This window comes from Hakea prostrata, chromosome 3 (genome assembly GCF_041222555.1).
Source record: "Hakea prostrata isolate BN-2017 chromosome 3, UWA_Hpros_2, whole genome shotgun sequence".
Lineage (NCBI taxonomy): Eukaryota > Viridiplantae > Streptophyta > Magnoliopsida > Proteales > Proteaceae > Hakea > Hakea prostrata.
The window spans coordinates 41,241,041-41,258,846 of record NC_142602.1 but is presented as its reverse complement, the minus strand read 5'-3'; the positions used below and the strand labels follow the sequence as shown (position 1 = coordinate 41,258,846).

At 38.7% G+C, this 17,806-nt stretch overlaps 1 protein-coding gene across 2 annotated transcripts; it reads left to right on the top strand.

Moving 5' to 3' along the window:
• Positions 1–10,210: 10,210 nt before the first annotated feature.
• Positions 10,211–17,257, top strand: LOC149022239 (putative protein phosphatase 2C 33). Of its 2 annotated transcripts, XM_089150420.1 has the most exons (6): positions 10,212–10,318; positions 10,416–11,428; positions 12,489–12,878; positions 12,973–13,090; positions 15,072–15,295; positions 16,334–17,257. In XM_089150420.1, the coding sequence occupies exons 2-6, from the start codon at positions 11,192–11,194 to the stop codon at positions 16,811–16,813; spliced, it is 1,449 nt and encodes a 482-aa protein (XP_089006546.1). In that variant the 5' UTR covers positions 10,212–10,318; positions 10,416–11,191; the 3' UTR covers positions 16,814–17,257. The 2 variants fall into 2 exon arrangements, with proteins under 2 accessions (XP_089006545.1, XP_089006546.1); XM_089150419.1 differs by having other exon boundaries at positions 10,211–11,428.
• The last annotated feature ends 549 nt before the right edge of the window (positions 17,258–17,806 follow it).

Sequence of the window (17,806 nt, the reverse complement as noted above, 5' to 3'; positions counted from 1 at the left end):
GCTGCCATAGGTCGTTTGGTCCCAATACCCTTCCGAATCGGGTCTTATATAATAGGGGTATTCTTAGCCAAACAGTGCTAGACCAATCCTAGGTATGTCAACAAGTAGTCAGGGAAAGAGTCAAGGGGCACCATAGGAAAGCGTCCCATACCACTTCTATGAAATCCAGCCCTTTCCTAACCCTGACCCTAACCCGAATCCATTGGTGTTTGTAGGTCCGAAGACTCGGAGTAGTGGAAGAAGAGACTTGTGGGCCTAGTCGAAGATTCGATGTATGACTCAGAGCCTATGGATATTGACAGTGATGCCCCTTACCTGGATACACTGTCAGTGTTCAGTGAGAAACTGCACTTAGAAGGGAGGGAGCGTAGTTGAAGTACGTGATGCACTTCCGATCTCGTTCCGAAGGTATTTATCTATTCTAAACTTGTTAATTGACTTGTAGGAGAAAACCCAACTCAATTTGGATCAGTCTGGCCTTCCATTTCCCTGATTGAAATTGTTGTTCAGGCTTGGTCGACTGGCCAGTAGACCAGCAGATTAATAAATCCGAAAATCACAAAATTCTCTATTATTTTAACCCTACTTTATGGGAACTCGTGAATAGAAGCCTAACCTAATCATTGTCACTCCAGAGCTCGAGGAGTGAGCTTCCCAAAGCCCTCTCTTGAAGTTGGTGAAGATTCTTGGTCTCAATCATTGCAATCCCTCTTCATTCACTTCCTCAAGGTATGATTTCTCTCTCTCATTCTCTAATCTACTCTTTTCTCCACTTTTTCTCAATATTGAGACTATGGCTGAAGTGCTGCAACCTTGCAAACACTTAGCCATGTGTTTCCCCTTTAATCTCCATTAATTTCTTTTTATTCTTGCTATGCTATGCATTCAATACAATCAATAGCATTGCATTTCTATGATTCTTGTCATTCCAACTTGTCTTATTGATCTAAACTGATGTGTAGATGATACTATTGGTTTATGATTCTAGTATAGTTCTTATCACTTCCTTAGCTGGTTCCCCATCATTCCTTATCATTGTAACAAATTCCATTTCAGTTCTTGATGTTTAGCATATAGAAAATAGGGTTTCAATTTGGGTATTCCTAATTGGACCGTTGGATCATGATAATTTTCATTGTATAGTGTCCTTATATTGCTATGATCATTCCCTCCAAATTTCAGATCGATCCGAGACCTGGAAGATCAGTTTTGGGCCCAATTTCCCTATGTTGCCCATTACTGATCCTCTTGGTTGACTGGTCAGTTGACCAGTCAGTCGACCAAAGGAAAACAGCAGCTCAACTCTTGCTCATTTGATCTCCGATTTGATTGTTTCCTTCTCTAATGTTGCACATATGTTGTCTAGGGTTCAAGCACTAAGTTGGGGACTATTCTAAGTGGTATTTGCTATTATTCCCGATTCGATTAAGGTAAGGACAATTATACCCATATGACATGGACTATGTGTTTATTCAATGATGATTGGCAACTTGATATGTTTTGCTTATCAATTCTATTTAGAAATCATATGACTACTGTAGTTGTCTTTTAACGATAGTAACATGTTTAAATACTCTTGTATATCATGTCCATGAAATTATTGTTATTTACATTATACTTGAATTATGCGATATTATGATATGACTTTCAATATGATGATGTATCATGTATGTGTGATATGATGAATTGAGAATGTGATTGGATAAGTATAATTTGGGATTGAGGAATGTCCTACTGACATTTCTGTCCTTGGACATCGAAGGGAATAGTATGGGATGTTCTCCGAAGGTGTCCATCGACGCTTTCCCGAATTATTGGATAACATATATAGGACTTGTCTAAATGTATGGCTAGGATGTCCTTATCATATTAGACCCGAATCGGAAGGGTATTAAGACCGAACGACCCATGGTAGTATTATGGTTTGATGGGCGTTTAAGACCGGTAACCAACTCGTGAGAGGACATAGATCATATTACGAATACCCGAAAGGGGCTATTGTTGGTAGGGTTGCAAATAGTCAGACTTGGGCTCACGGGCACTCGAAGATCGGTGAGTCATATCTGTGAGAGCTTCCCGTCTACTATTAGTGGATAGCCAATGGGGTTGATGAGTCCGGTGAGTAATATCCGTGACTCTAGTGTGAAGGATACCGCAAAGGATTGTCCGGGCCAAGCAATTAACGTATCTGGATCTGACATGGTATGACTGAGTAGATGACTTGCATTGGGGTAGGCTTTACCGTGACATGTGCCAATACTTATACCAATGGTGATGTGAGAGAGTGGTGACCTAAACCCCAGCCATGGAATTGTCCGAGATGGATGCAGGACCCAATTCACACCGGAGAACCCAAGATACCTGGATGGTTGAGGAAAGAGTGATTCGAGACTTACCCAAAGGAGTATGGTGCCATGACTTAAAGCATGTCTACCATATAGACTAGCATATGTAGAGTTAGAATCATAATTGCATCATTTGTCTCATATCATTTGCATCATGTTATGACTTGTATCATATGGTTTATGTATTATGGATTAACGGCCTTGTTGAGTTCCTTTGAACTCATTCCTTTCTGTGCATTTTCTTTGTTAGACTATTCTACAAGTTTAGAAGAGTTCGATGGCACGCCCTTCGAAGCACCCTATGATGAGCCACACTACCCTCAGGGTAGTGGCTACTATGAAGATTATTGAGAGGGTACCAAAGAGGACTATGCTGCATACCAGGATTAGCCCGACACTGGTGTTGGAGCAGCTATACTGGACTTCAGATATCTATAGTTATGAGGATGTGTTTTATGTGACCGAAGAAACATTTGTTAAATGTTACATTTGGAATTCTTATTAAGACCGGATATGTAATTTAACTTTCTTTGATATACTCATTAGATGTGATGTGTAACTTAACTTAAATTAGCTACTTTCCGCGGCCATGTGAGGAAGTTACTTCTGATCACTCTCTCTCTGCTTTTTAATTATATCTATACACTTGGTATCACTTTTATTCCGCACTCTGATTATCTGTTCTATCTTATTCATGATTCTATATTACATGCTTAAACCGTGATTATTATTGTTCATGAGTGTGTTATCGCGTATGTGGGAGGCATGTGCTCGATACTTGATCTTCGGGATTGTGGATCACATACCCGGGTATGCTCGATGGGGTACCGGCTAGGTGGATGTGACAACTTCCTCTAATGTCCAAAGACAAAAACGCCAATAGGGCATTCCCCATTCCACAACCACTGTGAAACCCAGCCCTATCCTAACCCTAACCCTGACCCGGAAACCCGGTTGTTTATAGGTCCAAAGACCCAGAGTAAAGAAAGAAGCCAACTATGGGCCATCTCAGTAGAAGACATGGTGTTTGACCAACAACCCATGGAGATTGATGTTGGTGTTCCATACTGGGAAGTCTGTGCAGATCTGGAAAGAAAGTTGCACCTGTCTGAAGATGAGATTAGTTGAAGGACTTGGAGTATTATCTGACTTGGTTCGAAGGCATTTCTACACCCTAGGTATGTCACTTAATGTGTGTGCAAAAGCCCTTGAGGTTTAGTGTCTATTTGATCCTCCATTTCCCTGTTTGAACTTTGCTGACCTGATTGGTCGACTGGGCCAGTCAACCAAGCATTCGGCAAATGGTGTGTTAAATCGGAGAAACTCCAATTTTAGGGTTTTTCACTCTCTATTTAAACACACTTCATGTTTCTTAGTATCCTCTGCCTCCAAAACACTCTGAGAACATGGGAAGACTCGTTTGAAACTCTCTTCGGTGATTTCAAAGATTCCTCTACAAGATCTAAAGCTTCTCATCTTCGATCTGTCAGTCTAAGGTTAGTATCTATTCTGTATTGTAATTTATTCTTTCTTCGATCTTGTTCTTGATTGAGAATGGGAAGAAGATGCTGCATTCTTGCAACCATCTCTTCCATGATCTCATTCTATCTTTAGGGTTTATGATTAGCATAGAGATCTCAACCCTAATTCTTGTAAGATCCGTTTGAAACCCTAGTTCTTCTTATGGATCTGATTTCTTAGCTGACCGAATCTAATTTTCATGACGTACTTGTACTTGATTCTGATTACCTTTTTCTTGGATGAGATCTAGATCATCCCTTGTCTTTTCTGTGAGATCCATAGTATATTTTTATCAAATTCTAGGGTTTTCTCCCAATTGGGGAAACCATGATTTTAAATTTAGGGTAATGTTTTTAATCATTATTAGTGCCCGATCTTTACTCCCTTAGTGTTAGAATACTATCCTATAGTTTTCCTCTAAGTTTCGTGAAGTTCCGAACCCTGTAAATTGATTTTCGGATCAGAATTCCCGTATTTGCTTCTTACTGACTCTGTTGGTGGACTGATTGGTCGACTGGGTCAGTAGATCAATCAATCGACCAATAAAGTCAGTAGCTTTGTTTTTCACTCAATTTGATTCGGTTGCTCTCTGATCTTTTAGGCATCTTTCCTAATGTTGTATCTATGATTGTTAGGGGTTTCATTGTTAAGTTTGGAACCTCTCTCTTTGATCTTTGGATTATCTTCGACGATAATCAAGGTAATGACAGTTATTTCATAATAACATAGATCGCGTTTTCTTTGGTTTCTACTTTAAGAAACCTCGGAATTTATTCCTGTTCTTGTAATTTATACTTTTGATGTACTACTGTAAGTACAGTAGCACTTCACTTATGTCTTCTTTTTCATTATTCAAGATTATATGAAATGCTTATTACTACATATGGTTTAATGATTGGATTATACTTTTACATTCTCTTTGTATGATGAGTTGTTGATTTTGTATGTCATGATTGATCTGAGAATGTGTTTGATTAGGTATGGTTTGGGATTGAGAGGTGTCCTTTTGACACTTCTGTCCTTGGACATCGGAGGGAATAGTATGGGATGTTCTCTGAAGATGCCCATCGACGCTTTCTCAAATCATTGGTTGTCACACCTAGGGCTGTCTAGCAATGTTTGGCTAGGATGTCCCCGTTATATCAGACCCGATTCGGAAGGGTATTGAGACCGAACGACCCGTGGCAGCAATGGGGATTCACGGGCACTCGAGACCGGTGAGTTATATCCGTGAGAGGACGAGAATCACATTGTGGGGGCCATTTATAGGTAGGGTTGCATATGGATAGACTTGGGCTCAAGACCGGTGAGTTATATCCGTGAGAGGACATGAGAGCTTCCCGTTTACTATATGTGGATGACCTATAGGGTTGATGAGTCCGTAGTCCGAGAGGGAATACGCTGACTCTAGTGTGAAGGATACCGGAAAGGATCCCGAGAGGGGAGGAATGGACGTATCTGGATCTGAGTTGATGTAACTGAGTAGATGACTTGCATTGGGCTAGGCTTAACCCTAACACATGCGCCAGTACTTAGACCAATGGTGATGTGAGAGAGCGGTGACTTAACCCCCAGCCATGGATTGTCCGAGAGGGATGACGGACCCACTACCAACCGGAGCCGAGTGACTGAGACCTTCCCAAAGAAGTATGGTGCTATGACTTAAAGCATGTCTGCCAATAGAGACCATCATACATAGAGTTTAGATGCATACATACATTATCTGTTTCATATTGCATTGCATCTTGTTATGATCTGCTGTATGTTATTTATGTTGTTATGAGTTAACTTGCCTTGTTAAGTTCATTCGAACTCACTCTTTTTTGTGCAATCCTTTTGGTTAGATTATTCCACAGGTACTGAATACTATGAAGGACAGTACGATGAAGCGCAAACCGATGAAGCGTACTACATGCAAGGTACTAGCAACTATAAAGATAACTCTGATGATCCCTGAGTGATCAAGTTGCATACTACGATTAGACGTAATGTAGAGTTAGAACATCTATGTTGGATTGATGAAGTCCACTATTTTGAAGATGTTACCTATAGAATAGAAAACTCATAGTCCAGTTTGACTTTCTTTCCTTACTTTTCTTTAGAAGCTGTTGTAATTCTTTTTAGACTTACGTACTACACTCCGCTATAACTGTGGAGTGAGATTCCGCCTCACTCTACTTCTTTTTGATGTTCTTACATCTGGTATCATTTCCGCACTCTGATTATACTGATATTCATTTCCTGATTTGATCTTTTGTTTATAATATTATACTTGGTTTTATATGTTCATGATTATATTATTGCATACGTGGGAGGATGATTTCCTTGATACTTGATCTTCGGGGCTGTGGATCACACACCCAAGTATGCCAGTTAGGGTACCGGCTGGGGGGATGTGAACCACAACCTAAGCATTCACATACATATTCATATCATTGTCCAAATCACATTCACAATACTATATCATCAATTCCAATATGTAAATAACAATATGAATACGCTACTGTAGTTGCAGAAGTATCATGATGTAAAGAAAATAAAACATCAGTAGCTAGGTCAATCATCCATGTCATATTACAATAAGACATGTAAATAGGCATACTGTGAGTTGGAACACTCACCTCGAAATCTGAACTTTTAGTCTTCAAATAAGAGATCAGAGAACAAATCCAAAACCACCTAAACAAGCTTGACAAAACATGTATAGGTCATAAGAAGTAAATCCAAAAGATAGGAGTCGAAACAGAGCAAAATTGGAGTTACTGACTGCCTTGGTCGATTGGGTGGTAGCTTGGTCCAATCGACCACCTGAAAAGTATGCGACAACAAACACTAAATCGGTCATAACTTCTTCGTTTGAAGTCCAATTGATCCGAAATTCGAAGGGGAACCCCACACAAACATACTAAGACTATCTAGCTTGGATTAGACACCATTCATGATCAAAATCAAGGACTTTCTAATTTGGAAACATGACTTTCTATTTTGATTAAAAAAAAAAAAAACATGGTTTTCAATGAAAACAACCATGGCTGCAAAGGAGGATTAAGGATTCACTCAAGAGGATCATTAGCAATAGATTAGAGATGAATACTAACATGAATTCAAATCTAATATGATAGAGAAATCAAATTAAGGGATTGATCATGAAGATATTATATAATCATGGCTAAGAATTCAAGCATGAAGATCATAGCATCCATGGAATGAATGGAGATTCATTCAAATACATTGAATACAATAGATTAGCAATGAAAACTAAGAATAAGAATGTCTAATACTGATTAGAAAGGAAAAACTACAATAAGAAAGAATCATGCTATCAAAACCAATTTAGAAACAAGGAAAATCAAGGAGATTCACCATATGGCTTCAAGGAATGCATAGAGTGATTGGGGGTTCCCTCTAAGACACAAGGAGATCAAAGAATAGGTAGTTACAGTAGTGTAACACCTTCTCCACAATCAAAACAAAGAACTAGAATAGTAGAGAGAAGAGATTAGAGAAGAAAGAGGTAGAATACCAACCTTGAAGATGAACAAGAGAGGAGGAACTTTAGATCTTGCTAGGGTTCTTCAAAATCACCAAGGAGAGGCTTTGAGAGAGGCTTCCCACATTCACAATCGGTTTTAGAAACAAAAGGGGCTAAGGGACACGAAGTCTACTTAAATAGAACACTAAAAACCCTAAACAGAAGATTTTCTTGGATTCTGACACCTTGTTGGTTGATTGGTTGGTCGACTGACCCAGTCTACCACCCAATCGACCAAGCATGTCAGCAAGGCCAAAATTAGGGATATCAAGGTCCAAACTTCATCAAATTCACATGGGCTTCTCCCAACTCATCAAACAACCTTCCTAGCACATAGGGGCACCTTCAAAGCATGTCCAAATGGGTTTTAGGTCCATCAACCAAGCTCCTAAACATCAAGGTGCAGTTTCTTATCAAACATTGACAATGCTTCCAAGTATGGAGCACCATCATCAAACTCCATGTGTTTCGGGTCAAATACCATGTCTCCACTGAGAGGGCCCACAGAGACCACTTCTTTCATTCAGGACATTGGATCAACCCTAAGGGAAAGGTCTGACACGACTTCCTAAGACTTTCAAGGATAGCAACACTGTTATCAAGGTCCAACTTCAAGGTCAAACATCAAACAAACCTTTTTTCACCCAAAACAGATAGAGTGTCCTGGCTAGGTTTGGGCTGGATTTCACTGGGATGATGATTGTCTGAGACTTGATCTTTGGGGCTGTGGATCACACCTCCAGGTATTCAGGTAGGGTACCGACTGGGGGGATGTGATAGTTTTGAGTACTTGGGGTTAAAACAAGCATTTTCGGGTGATGCTAGTTTTGAGTATTTGGGGTTAAAACAAGCATTTCCGGGAGACGTTAAACCGTCACCGAAACTACTTACATTTCCTTGTCAAGTTGCCAAATGTGTCTCTGAAAACAATTTACCCTAACAGTTACACAAAAGTGTCGTCCAAAATACGGAACGCCCCGATTCTCTTCTCAAACCAATGCTGAATATTTATCTTCTTCCCCTACACTTTTGATTGAATGTCAGTGAAAAACGTTTTCCCCGACAATTACAAGAAACTATCGCTGAAATAACACAACAACCCCGACACTTTTCTCAAACCGTCGGTGAATATCTATCTTTTCCCATGCTTTACAAAGGTGTCACCATATTTCTATTTTCCCTGACGACTTTTAAAAATCGTCGGTAAATACTATTTTTGACAATGATTTTTATTACTATTGGGGAAGACCGTCATCAAAAATCCATTTTCTTGTAGTGAGAACAAGTTTGGTTTCTTTCACAGGAATACTAGAGCAGATCGCAGGACACCCAATTGCACATAAACCAATGATCAAAAAAATTTATAGTCAAAACAGATTAATTTTGATATGATGCATCAAAATCCAAGAGAGAAAGCAAATTGAAAAGGAATGTACAGACCTCCTTGTTAACATCAGGATGGAACACAAGCTTTCTATAAGCTATCTTGATTTCTTCAAGCATTGTGGTGTGCAAAATGCCCAAAACTTCATACAAAGACTCTCTTATGCTTTCTCATCAATGAGAATAACTATTACGTTTGATTTTCTTCTTGGAACTCAACAAGAAAGATTGTGGAATGAAGGGAAATTGGCTATAATTGGGAATGGGTATAAAAGATTTTGATTGGAATTTTCAAATAGAGAAGACAACCATGAGGAGATTTGAAAGGCCAACAAGTACTAGGACAATCAAGCTTTAGCGTGGTTTCTAGTGTTTGGGCGATTCCATGCATATTCATGAACGAATCGAGAGAGTCTTCATCACTCATTCATAAATGCTTGTCTATTCAAAGAGACCTCAGAGTTCGTATATCAAACTTGGTGACACTTCAACAACATGCCTCAACCAAACATTTGACACAGCCGGAAGGGGATTAGGAACCGATGTGGGCCCTAAGTCTTAGGGGGGCTTAGATTGGGTGAAGGGGATATCTTAGTCTTGGGTAAAAGAGGTATTTTAGTTATTTTACGAACAAACTTAACACATCCCAAACGATGTTAGTTGTTTTGGGATTCATATAATTTATATTTTACTAAAAATAAAAGATATAATTTATTGCTCTTTTTGGTAATCAATTAACATTATCAATTTTGAGAATTTTTTATTATTTTAAATTGTTTGGCATCTATTATCAGTTTTATTTTTATTTAAAGTAATAAAAAAACCTCCAAAATCTATAATAGACTTTTTGTCTATCATGAATTATGGATTATGGTAAGAATTTCATTATCTTCATTTAAATGCAAGTTTACCTAAAGTTTTATAGTTAAGATGAGGGTAAAATAGTCAATACATATTCTTTTATAAAAAATATATTTTTTCCTTTTATTTTACTTGTTCACTGTCACTTTCTAACAATATTTTATTTTGAAATCAAACTTATTTTTCATTTCATAATTTATTTAGACAAAATTTACCAAACAATTAAATTCTTGTACTTATTTCTTTTAAAATAAGCATAATAAAGAATGAAAATTGTTTTTTTTTTTTTTTTAAAAGCCTTAATTTAGCTCTCAGTGAGAGTACCTATGCCTATAAAGCTCTAAATTACATTTTGGGCGTACAAACTTGACAGTGAATGACATAATATTTTTTTATTTACCGAAAAATGATAATATTCTGACGTAGTATTAATTTGATTTTATTTTTTAATAAAAATAGAAAATTGATCAATACATTTTTTTGGGTAAAAAAGAACCAATCCTATTGCTTGACTAACTTTAATACTTAGCTCGCCTTCGTTGATTTAAAATAGAAAATAAAGGGAAAACATAGAAACCTAAGGAGAGAAGAGAAAGAAAAGGAGTGAGAAAACATTGTAAAGACACAAACCATGAAATTGGTATTGGAATCTCTATCCAGAAACTTGAAAGCCAAGGTCTTGTCATATGTTCTTCTTATTATCTCTCTCTCTCTCTCTCTCTCTTTCTAGATTCCTAGTTTTCTTCTCTTAAATTTAGTCTTCCTCTTTGCAGGAGATCCAAAGATCGATATGCTCGTGCAATCGCATCTCTCAGGTCGAGTTCTTATTCGGAGTCCATTTTTGTTCTCCCTTTGATTCCTCCACAATGGAGGGGTTCTTGTGATCTTATTATCCTTCTCGCTGTTGATGCGTTTGTGTCAACTAAATTCGTCTTTCCGTTCTTTCTATTTCGAACTGGTTATCCAAAGTTTTGGTTAATTTTGGATTTGCTTATCCACGGTAAGCTGGTCGTGATACCCATGAATTTCTTATCCATTTGGTATCGGAATCCACTGTGTATAGAAAGGGATCAGAAGCGTTTAAGGAATTTCTTCACTTCGTACGTATATTAGGGTATCAATTTCAGATTCGGAGTTGTTGAATTGGTCGAGAAAGGCAAGAACAGAGAAGGCCAAGTGTTTTCGCGGCAAATCAGAAGCGTGCTTTTTTTATTTTTAATTTTTTCTTTTTAATAATTATATATAGATCTTGCTTTTAGAAAGAAATCATTTTCAATTTTTTCTTTTCTCTTTTGATTTACGATTTAGGAAAGAAAAGGCAAACAGATAACGAAAGCATTAGAACGCTGAGATTTCGTTTGATTAAACTCATTTGAAGTTTAGTGCTTCAATTCCAGAGTTTAAGGGTTTGGTTGCTTAGATTGGCTTCAATAAGAAGCAAAAAGTTGGGGCTTTAGTTTTGTTTCCGACGGATCCTCAGGCTGAAACCAAGTGTTGTGATTGTTTCGCTGTGCTGGAGTGCCTACTGGACATCATCAGGGCCCTGAAAATGGGGTCCTGCTTATCGGCGGACGGGAGAAGTGGCCTCCCTGGGTCGCCAACGTCGGAATCAAAGAGGAAGAACGGAAGGAGGAGGCATCCGATTTCTTCATTTGACTATAAGAGAGATGAGCAGCTTCGTAGGATAACCGGGAGGATGTTCTTGAACGGGGCTAGTGAGATTGCTTCTCTATTTACCCAACAAGGCAAGAAAGGGACCAATCAGGACGCCATGCTTGTTTGGGAGGTATTATTCTCTTTAACATTTCTTCACATGTTAGAATTTGTTTTTGAAGATTCAATTTTGCGTTCTTAAATTTGTGGGGATCTAACCTCTTAGGACATATCTGCTCTTACTTGGTGCGTTGCTAGCTTTTAGATTATTTGTTCTTCTGTTGGTAACCCTGCCAATTTGCTCTGCTTATCTTCAAATCTCAGTCCTGGATAAATTTTTTCTTCTATTTTTGGTGAACTCTTCATTACACAGTTCTGATCTTACTGTGTACTTGTATTCAATTTTGTACCGTGATATTCTTTTCCTAATGGATGAGAATGACTATTTTCTTCCGTTCTTGAATCCAATTGTCTTTCCCACACCTCCATGCCCACACAAGATGACCATATATTGTGTATGAATCAGTTCAGTTATAGAATTTTATGCAGAGTTTGTGCACCTTTTACTTACCTTATTGGGGTCTTACATCAGATGTCTTTGCTTTTACCCCTCTCGGTACTGCACTTGGAATTGTCTGGTTGGACGTCCTCATAGTGCTTTTGTTAAGGCTTATGCTATTTAGTTGTAATTATTAGTCCAATTATGATTAACTCTTTGTGAGAACTAGAAATTTTCTCTTCCAAGTTGTAGGTTTGAGTTGGGATCTCCACCCATTGTGCTTCCCTTCACACGTTTTAACCACATATTTAGGAGGCGTGACCTACCTCTAGTCCACCTTGTTAGTACTCAGAGGTGGTGGGCGCCCCTCCTAAATGTGTGGTGGAGGGGTGTGAGGGGAGCATAGTCCTTTGCCCCGATCTAGACTCTTCTCCCACCACTATGTAACTGATATCAATACTAATGCCAATTCAAGTTAATTCCTCTTCTTGTATGTGTATGGAATTATTAATGGGTTAAGGAGTTGATATTTCTATTCTGAACATTGTTTAGAATAATCTCTTTGTCTTTTATAAACCATTGCTTATTGGGATGTTCACTGCACAAGTTTTAGTTTACGGTTGATATCAATACCCTCTTCTTTTGAAAATGAAAAAAATTCATATTATCTGAAAGGTTCTGAGTTGATTTACAGAATTTTGGTTCAAGAACAGACACTGTTTTCTGTGGTGTTTTTGATGGCCATGGTCCCTATGGCCATATGGTTGCAAAAAGAGTAAGAGATTCTCTTCCCTTGAAGCTAAGTGCCCACTGGGAAGTAAATATCGGCAGTGAAGAAGGATCCAGAGAACTGAGCACCAGTGCCATGGTGAGCATGAGTTCTGAAGAGACTTCCTTCATGTGTGTTGAGGAGGAACTGAGAGGATCTATAGACAATGAAGAGAAAGAGAAGCATCCGGAGATCTATTTTAAACTGAAGGAGTCATTTCTGAAGGCTTTCAAAGTTATGGATAAAGAATTAAAGTTGCACCCCAACATTGATTGTTTCTGTAGTGGGACAACTGCAGTCACCCTGGTCAAGCAGGTATTGAATTATTTGCTTGATTAATTTTAATTTATTGGGCCCTGCTTATACGTGATGTTTTTTATAGGCCGTGATTCTTGTTCATGTTGTTTAGGGTCAGAATCTTATTATTGGAAATGTTGGAGATTCAAGAGCTGTACTGGGTACGAGGGATAAAGATGACACCCTTATGGCTGTTCAGTTGACTGTGGACCTCAAACCAAATCTTCCAGGTATATTCCTTTTTTATGCAAATGCCATTGAATTGCTGTTTTTAACAGCTCCAAAGTGCTCCTTGCTCCTTTTTGTAATGAAAATAAAACCAGTTAATAATTCTTCAAGATTAAGTCACACATTCTCATTTGTCTACATCAGAAGAAAATTTTTCTTAGTTGAATGATTGTAGAGAGTGATCTAATGTGAATGAGGTTCAACAATATAGCAGAGATTTGTGGTATTGCTGTAAGTAGACTCCCACATAGAATTTGCTAAAGCAGGTGGTAGATACATCTAGTGATGGAAAATAAGAAGTGAACAAACTCCCAGCTGAGTTATCTTATTAATAATGCATAATAGTATGATGCAGGTAAAGTTTGGTCTGTACATACTCTGGGCTCTTCCGAAGAGCATGAATATCAATTCAAAAGATGTAGCAGGGAGATATACATAAAGCAGGTGGTAGATACATAGAATTTGCTAAAGCAGGTGGTAGATATGTCTAGTGCATAGTTGTCACGGCGACGAGGCGATGCAAGGCGGTTTAGGCTAATTGAGGTGATGAGTCGACGAGGCGCCCTCCGAGGCGCTTTTGAGGCGGTTGAGGCGTTTTAAGTGAAATTTTTAGTGTACATCTCATTCACTCTAAATCTATCATATCTTATATAATAAAAAAACTAATATCAGACTACCTCAAGTCATCCAACATACTACAAACCACACATAATAGGTCCTAAATAAAAAGTCGCAAGAAGAAAGGAAGAGAAGAAGTTGCTTGTCACTGGCCACTGCTTGCCGGAGTGTCGCTGCAGGAATGGAAGAGAAGAAGAGAGGAAGAGAGAAAGAGATTAGGGATTAGAGTGAGAGTGAGAGTGTGAGACTTGAGTCAAGAACTTATTCTCTTTCAATTTTGTTTGTTTTTATTTTTATTTTAACATTTGATCACATGTAGCGTCATTATACATATGCATATAGGTTCAAACAATAGATACTTTACAATCGGAATCTAATAAGTATTTTAATATATGCCTTCGATTAGGCATCTTTCTCGTGATTTAAAAAAGAAAGAAAAAAAAGCGGACACCTTATTGCCTAAAAATAAGGCGACGCCAATTTGAAGCGCTCCAAAGGAGCCCAGACGCCGAGGCGACGATTAAGCGACGCCTAGGCGACGCCTTGACAACTATGGTCTAGTGATGAAATTTAAGAAGTGAACAAACTCCCAGCTGAGTTATCTTATGAATATTGCATCATAGTATGATGCACGTAAAGTTTGATATGTACATACTCTGGGCTCTGTTTCTGTTCATTAGCTGCTCTTGTATTCAGTATTCTTCAAAACAAAGAAACTAGCTTAAGCTTTTCTATGTGATAAAGCTGTTCAAGTTCTGTTGATGAACTGGACATTTACATCGAAGTGATATCAGAACAATATGCTCAGCTTGAATGCCAATCTGTTATATAGATGTGAATTTAGAACTGTACGAAGTCTAATATTGCAAACCAAAATTGTAAATTTGGGCCAGGGAGCAATTTAGTGAATGAGAAAACTCCATAACCTTTTTATTCATCCAAAAAGAAGAAAAAAAACCTGTAAATCTAATTTATATCTGTACTGCTGTGGCTATATTTCCATTAACACATTTCATTGGCCAATTTTGCTCATAGATGTACTCTCAAAGAAATTAATATTTGGCATTTTCATGTAAAAATTATGTGAATCATCATCATCCTACCCAAAAAATAATAATAATAATAATAACAATGATAACCGAAAAATGGAACTGATAAGTTTTGATCATGGTAGGAATAAGACTGTCAACAGGTATGCTTAAGATGTTTGTTTTCATGTGCGGCATCTTTATATATCGATTATCAATATCAACTGACCATGAAGCTGATTTAAGGTGTGATTAGAATGAAATAGAAGAGAATATCTATGATCCTGATGTAAACTAAGTTGTTTACTTCTTTCCATCTTCTTTTTCTGCTTTACAGTTGAAGCTGAGAGGATCAGGCAATGCCGAGGGAGGGTTTTTGCCCTTAAAGATGAGCCTGAAGTTGCTCGTGTGTGGCTGCCAAACAATGACTCCCCTGGCCTGGCTATGGCCCGGGCTTTTGGAGATTTCTGCCTCAAGGATTTTGGATTGATCTCTGTACCAGAAGTATCTTACCGTCGCCTCACTGAGAAGGATGAATTTGTAGTGTTGGCAACAGATGGGGTAAGAGAGTTGGAACATGGATTTCTTCTGCCAACCCTCCCCCCTCCCCCTTTTTTTGTGACGTATGAAATTTTTATTCAATCTGATCTTCCCAAGACCCTCAAATAACATGATGTTTAAAGCTAATGTTTTGGAACATAACTTGGAATACTAATTTTTTATTCTTTTTGTTACTTTCATGTGTATGGCAATTTTCGTGTTCACAAAATATGCACTGTGGTTTTAGTTTTCAGGAACTGCTATGAGCATAGTGGGCTTGAAGCTCATCAACTATCTTTTTCTCTTCATTCACGTAATTGATCCATTTTTACTGATGAATTGTTTTTTAAACTTTTAGTGCGATGCCTGATAGGTATTAAAAGACTGCAGTGGCTGGATGTGGACCTGCCTACTCTCTAAGGTCTTGAGATTTTCATCTTTTTTAGCTGGCTAAGCCTCTTCTCAGTAATAGACAATACCAAAATAAATATAAAAAATAATAGATATTAAAAAGATAGGCACTGTAGTTTCTAAGCTCGCGGGTCCACTCATCTACCTTGCACTTTAGGGAAAAAAGTTGTGAGAAAAAGAAAAAGGGAACTTGGGAACATCTTGGGCTCCACCATTGGAGCTTCCAGCCAGGTTTATTCATAGATAAGTGGTTCTTTGGTACAAGAGTCTGTTACTGTTTAATCAGTGGTAGGATATGGTTGTCATGATATTGTGAAAATGTGCAGAAAGGGTGAGAGCTGGTACTGGTACTTCTGGCTCATGCTTTTCTGATATGATTCGGTTGCTCCCCCCCCCCCCCTTTTCTCTCCTCCTGCCATGGGGGTAAGGTCAAATATTTAAATTGTATATTCCTCTTGTACCTGCGTGCCTTTCATTGTTGGGTGTTGTTCAGTTCAATAATCTGTTGCATGAAGTGGACTTGAAATCTTGAAGGGACTTCCATTCTAATAGGATTGGGTCTTTTACTAATCTCCGCTTTTTTCATCAGGCAGATTGTTAGCCAGTCTTTCCTTCTCTTAATTTGTATTCTGCCTGGACTTTTGGCAGGTCTGGGATGTGTTATCAAACAAAGAAGTTGTAGAAATAGTGGCATCAGCGCCAGCACGTTCCACAGCAGCTCGCGATTTGGTCGAGTCTGCAGTCCGTGCATGGAAGTACAAATACCCAACCTCGAAGATTGATGACTGTGCTGTAGTCTGCCTCTTCCTTGACACCAACTCTAACAACTCCAGCCTCAGGAAAGACAAAGAACAGTCAGCTGCTTTTCACCAATATGAGAGCAGTCATGTGAAACAACAGCCTCAAAGTTCTGATGGGCCTAATTGGTCAACAGTACCAGCGAGCCCTGAGATACAACCAGAGGAAGACGAGGAAGAAGCCCCAGATGAATTCACAAGTCTGATGGGGATAGAGGAGTGGTCGGCTCTGGAAGGCGTCTCAAGGGTGAACACACTGTTGACGCTACCAAGGTTTACCCCTGGAAATGAGGATAAGAGGCCCTCTGGAGGAACAAAGACTCGCAAATGATCACAAGTGTGGTTTCTTAATTGTATCATCATACCGTCGCCAGAATTGTTAAGCATCATCAATTTCCCATTTTAATTTTTGGCATAATTTATTTATGATTTCCCTTGCTACAGAAATGTGTTTGTAGGGGTGTCATTTATTTATTTTGTTTCAGAGAGGTGGACCGGACTGTATTAGCGTGTCCGGGGGATCCCTCTCTACTGTGTCTGGATAGAAAAGAAAATTTTGTAAAATCCAACTCTCCATGTTTTTTTATCCTTTAAGGGGGAGGTGGGCTGTTTCAATCTTCCTGTTCTGTTTTATTGAGAACAGTGTTATGTCCGATATGTTTTCCTATAATGTTGATAAAAGTTTTGTGATGATGCTGAAACCCTTTTCTTAAGCTCTTTCCGGATTCGCATTTACTGAGTTGAACATGTTAAACCTTATGATGGTTAGGTTCACTGCTAGAAAAGCCTTCATTTATTGCCATTTCCAACTTGGATCCGCTACTGGAAACAGTGGGGGCAGGGAGCGGCCGCCGCGCTGGCAGCAGCCGGCGGTCCGGATTTCCCCACGTATACAATATACGATCGAACGGTTTCAATTAAAAGTATTGGGTTTAATTGTAAATATAATAGTTTACATTAAAAGGCTGATTTTGTAAATACAACAGGACCCTGATTCTATCAAACGCAAACGCCACGAAAGCCCAGAGCGAGTTCGCAACAACGTATGAACTTGTGCAAATTTCTGCCGACGAGGGGAGCCACAAAGAAAGGAGGGAGGGAAAGTTGTAGATCTGCTGATTCATCCCTCTAACATGCAACCGGACATGCATCCATTTAAAGTAACAAGAACTGATATTTCTCACACATCCATAAAGGACAAACCAGCGGAAATGTTAGAGAAATCTAAATAAATCATCCAGGTTCTGAAACAGTTGTTAGGGTTATGTTCAATAGTACGCCCCCATCATGTGGGGACAGGAAGACAACGGGGGCGCGCCCAATA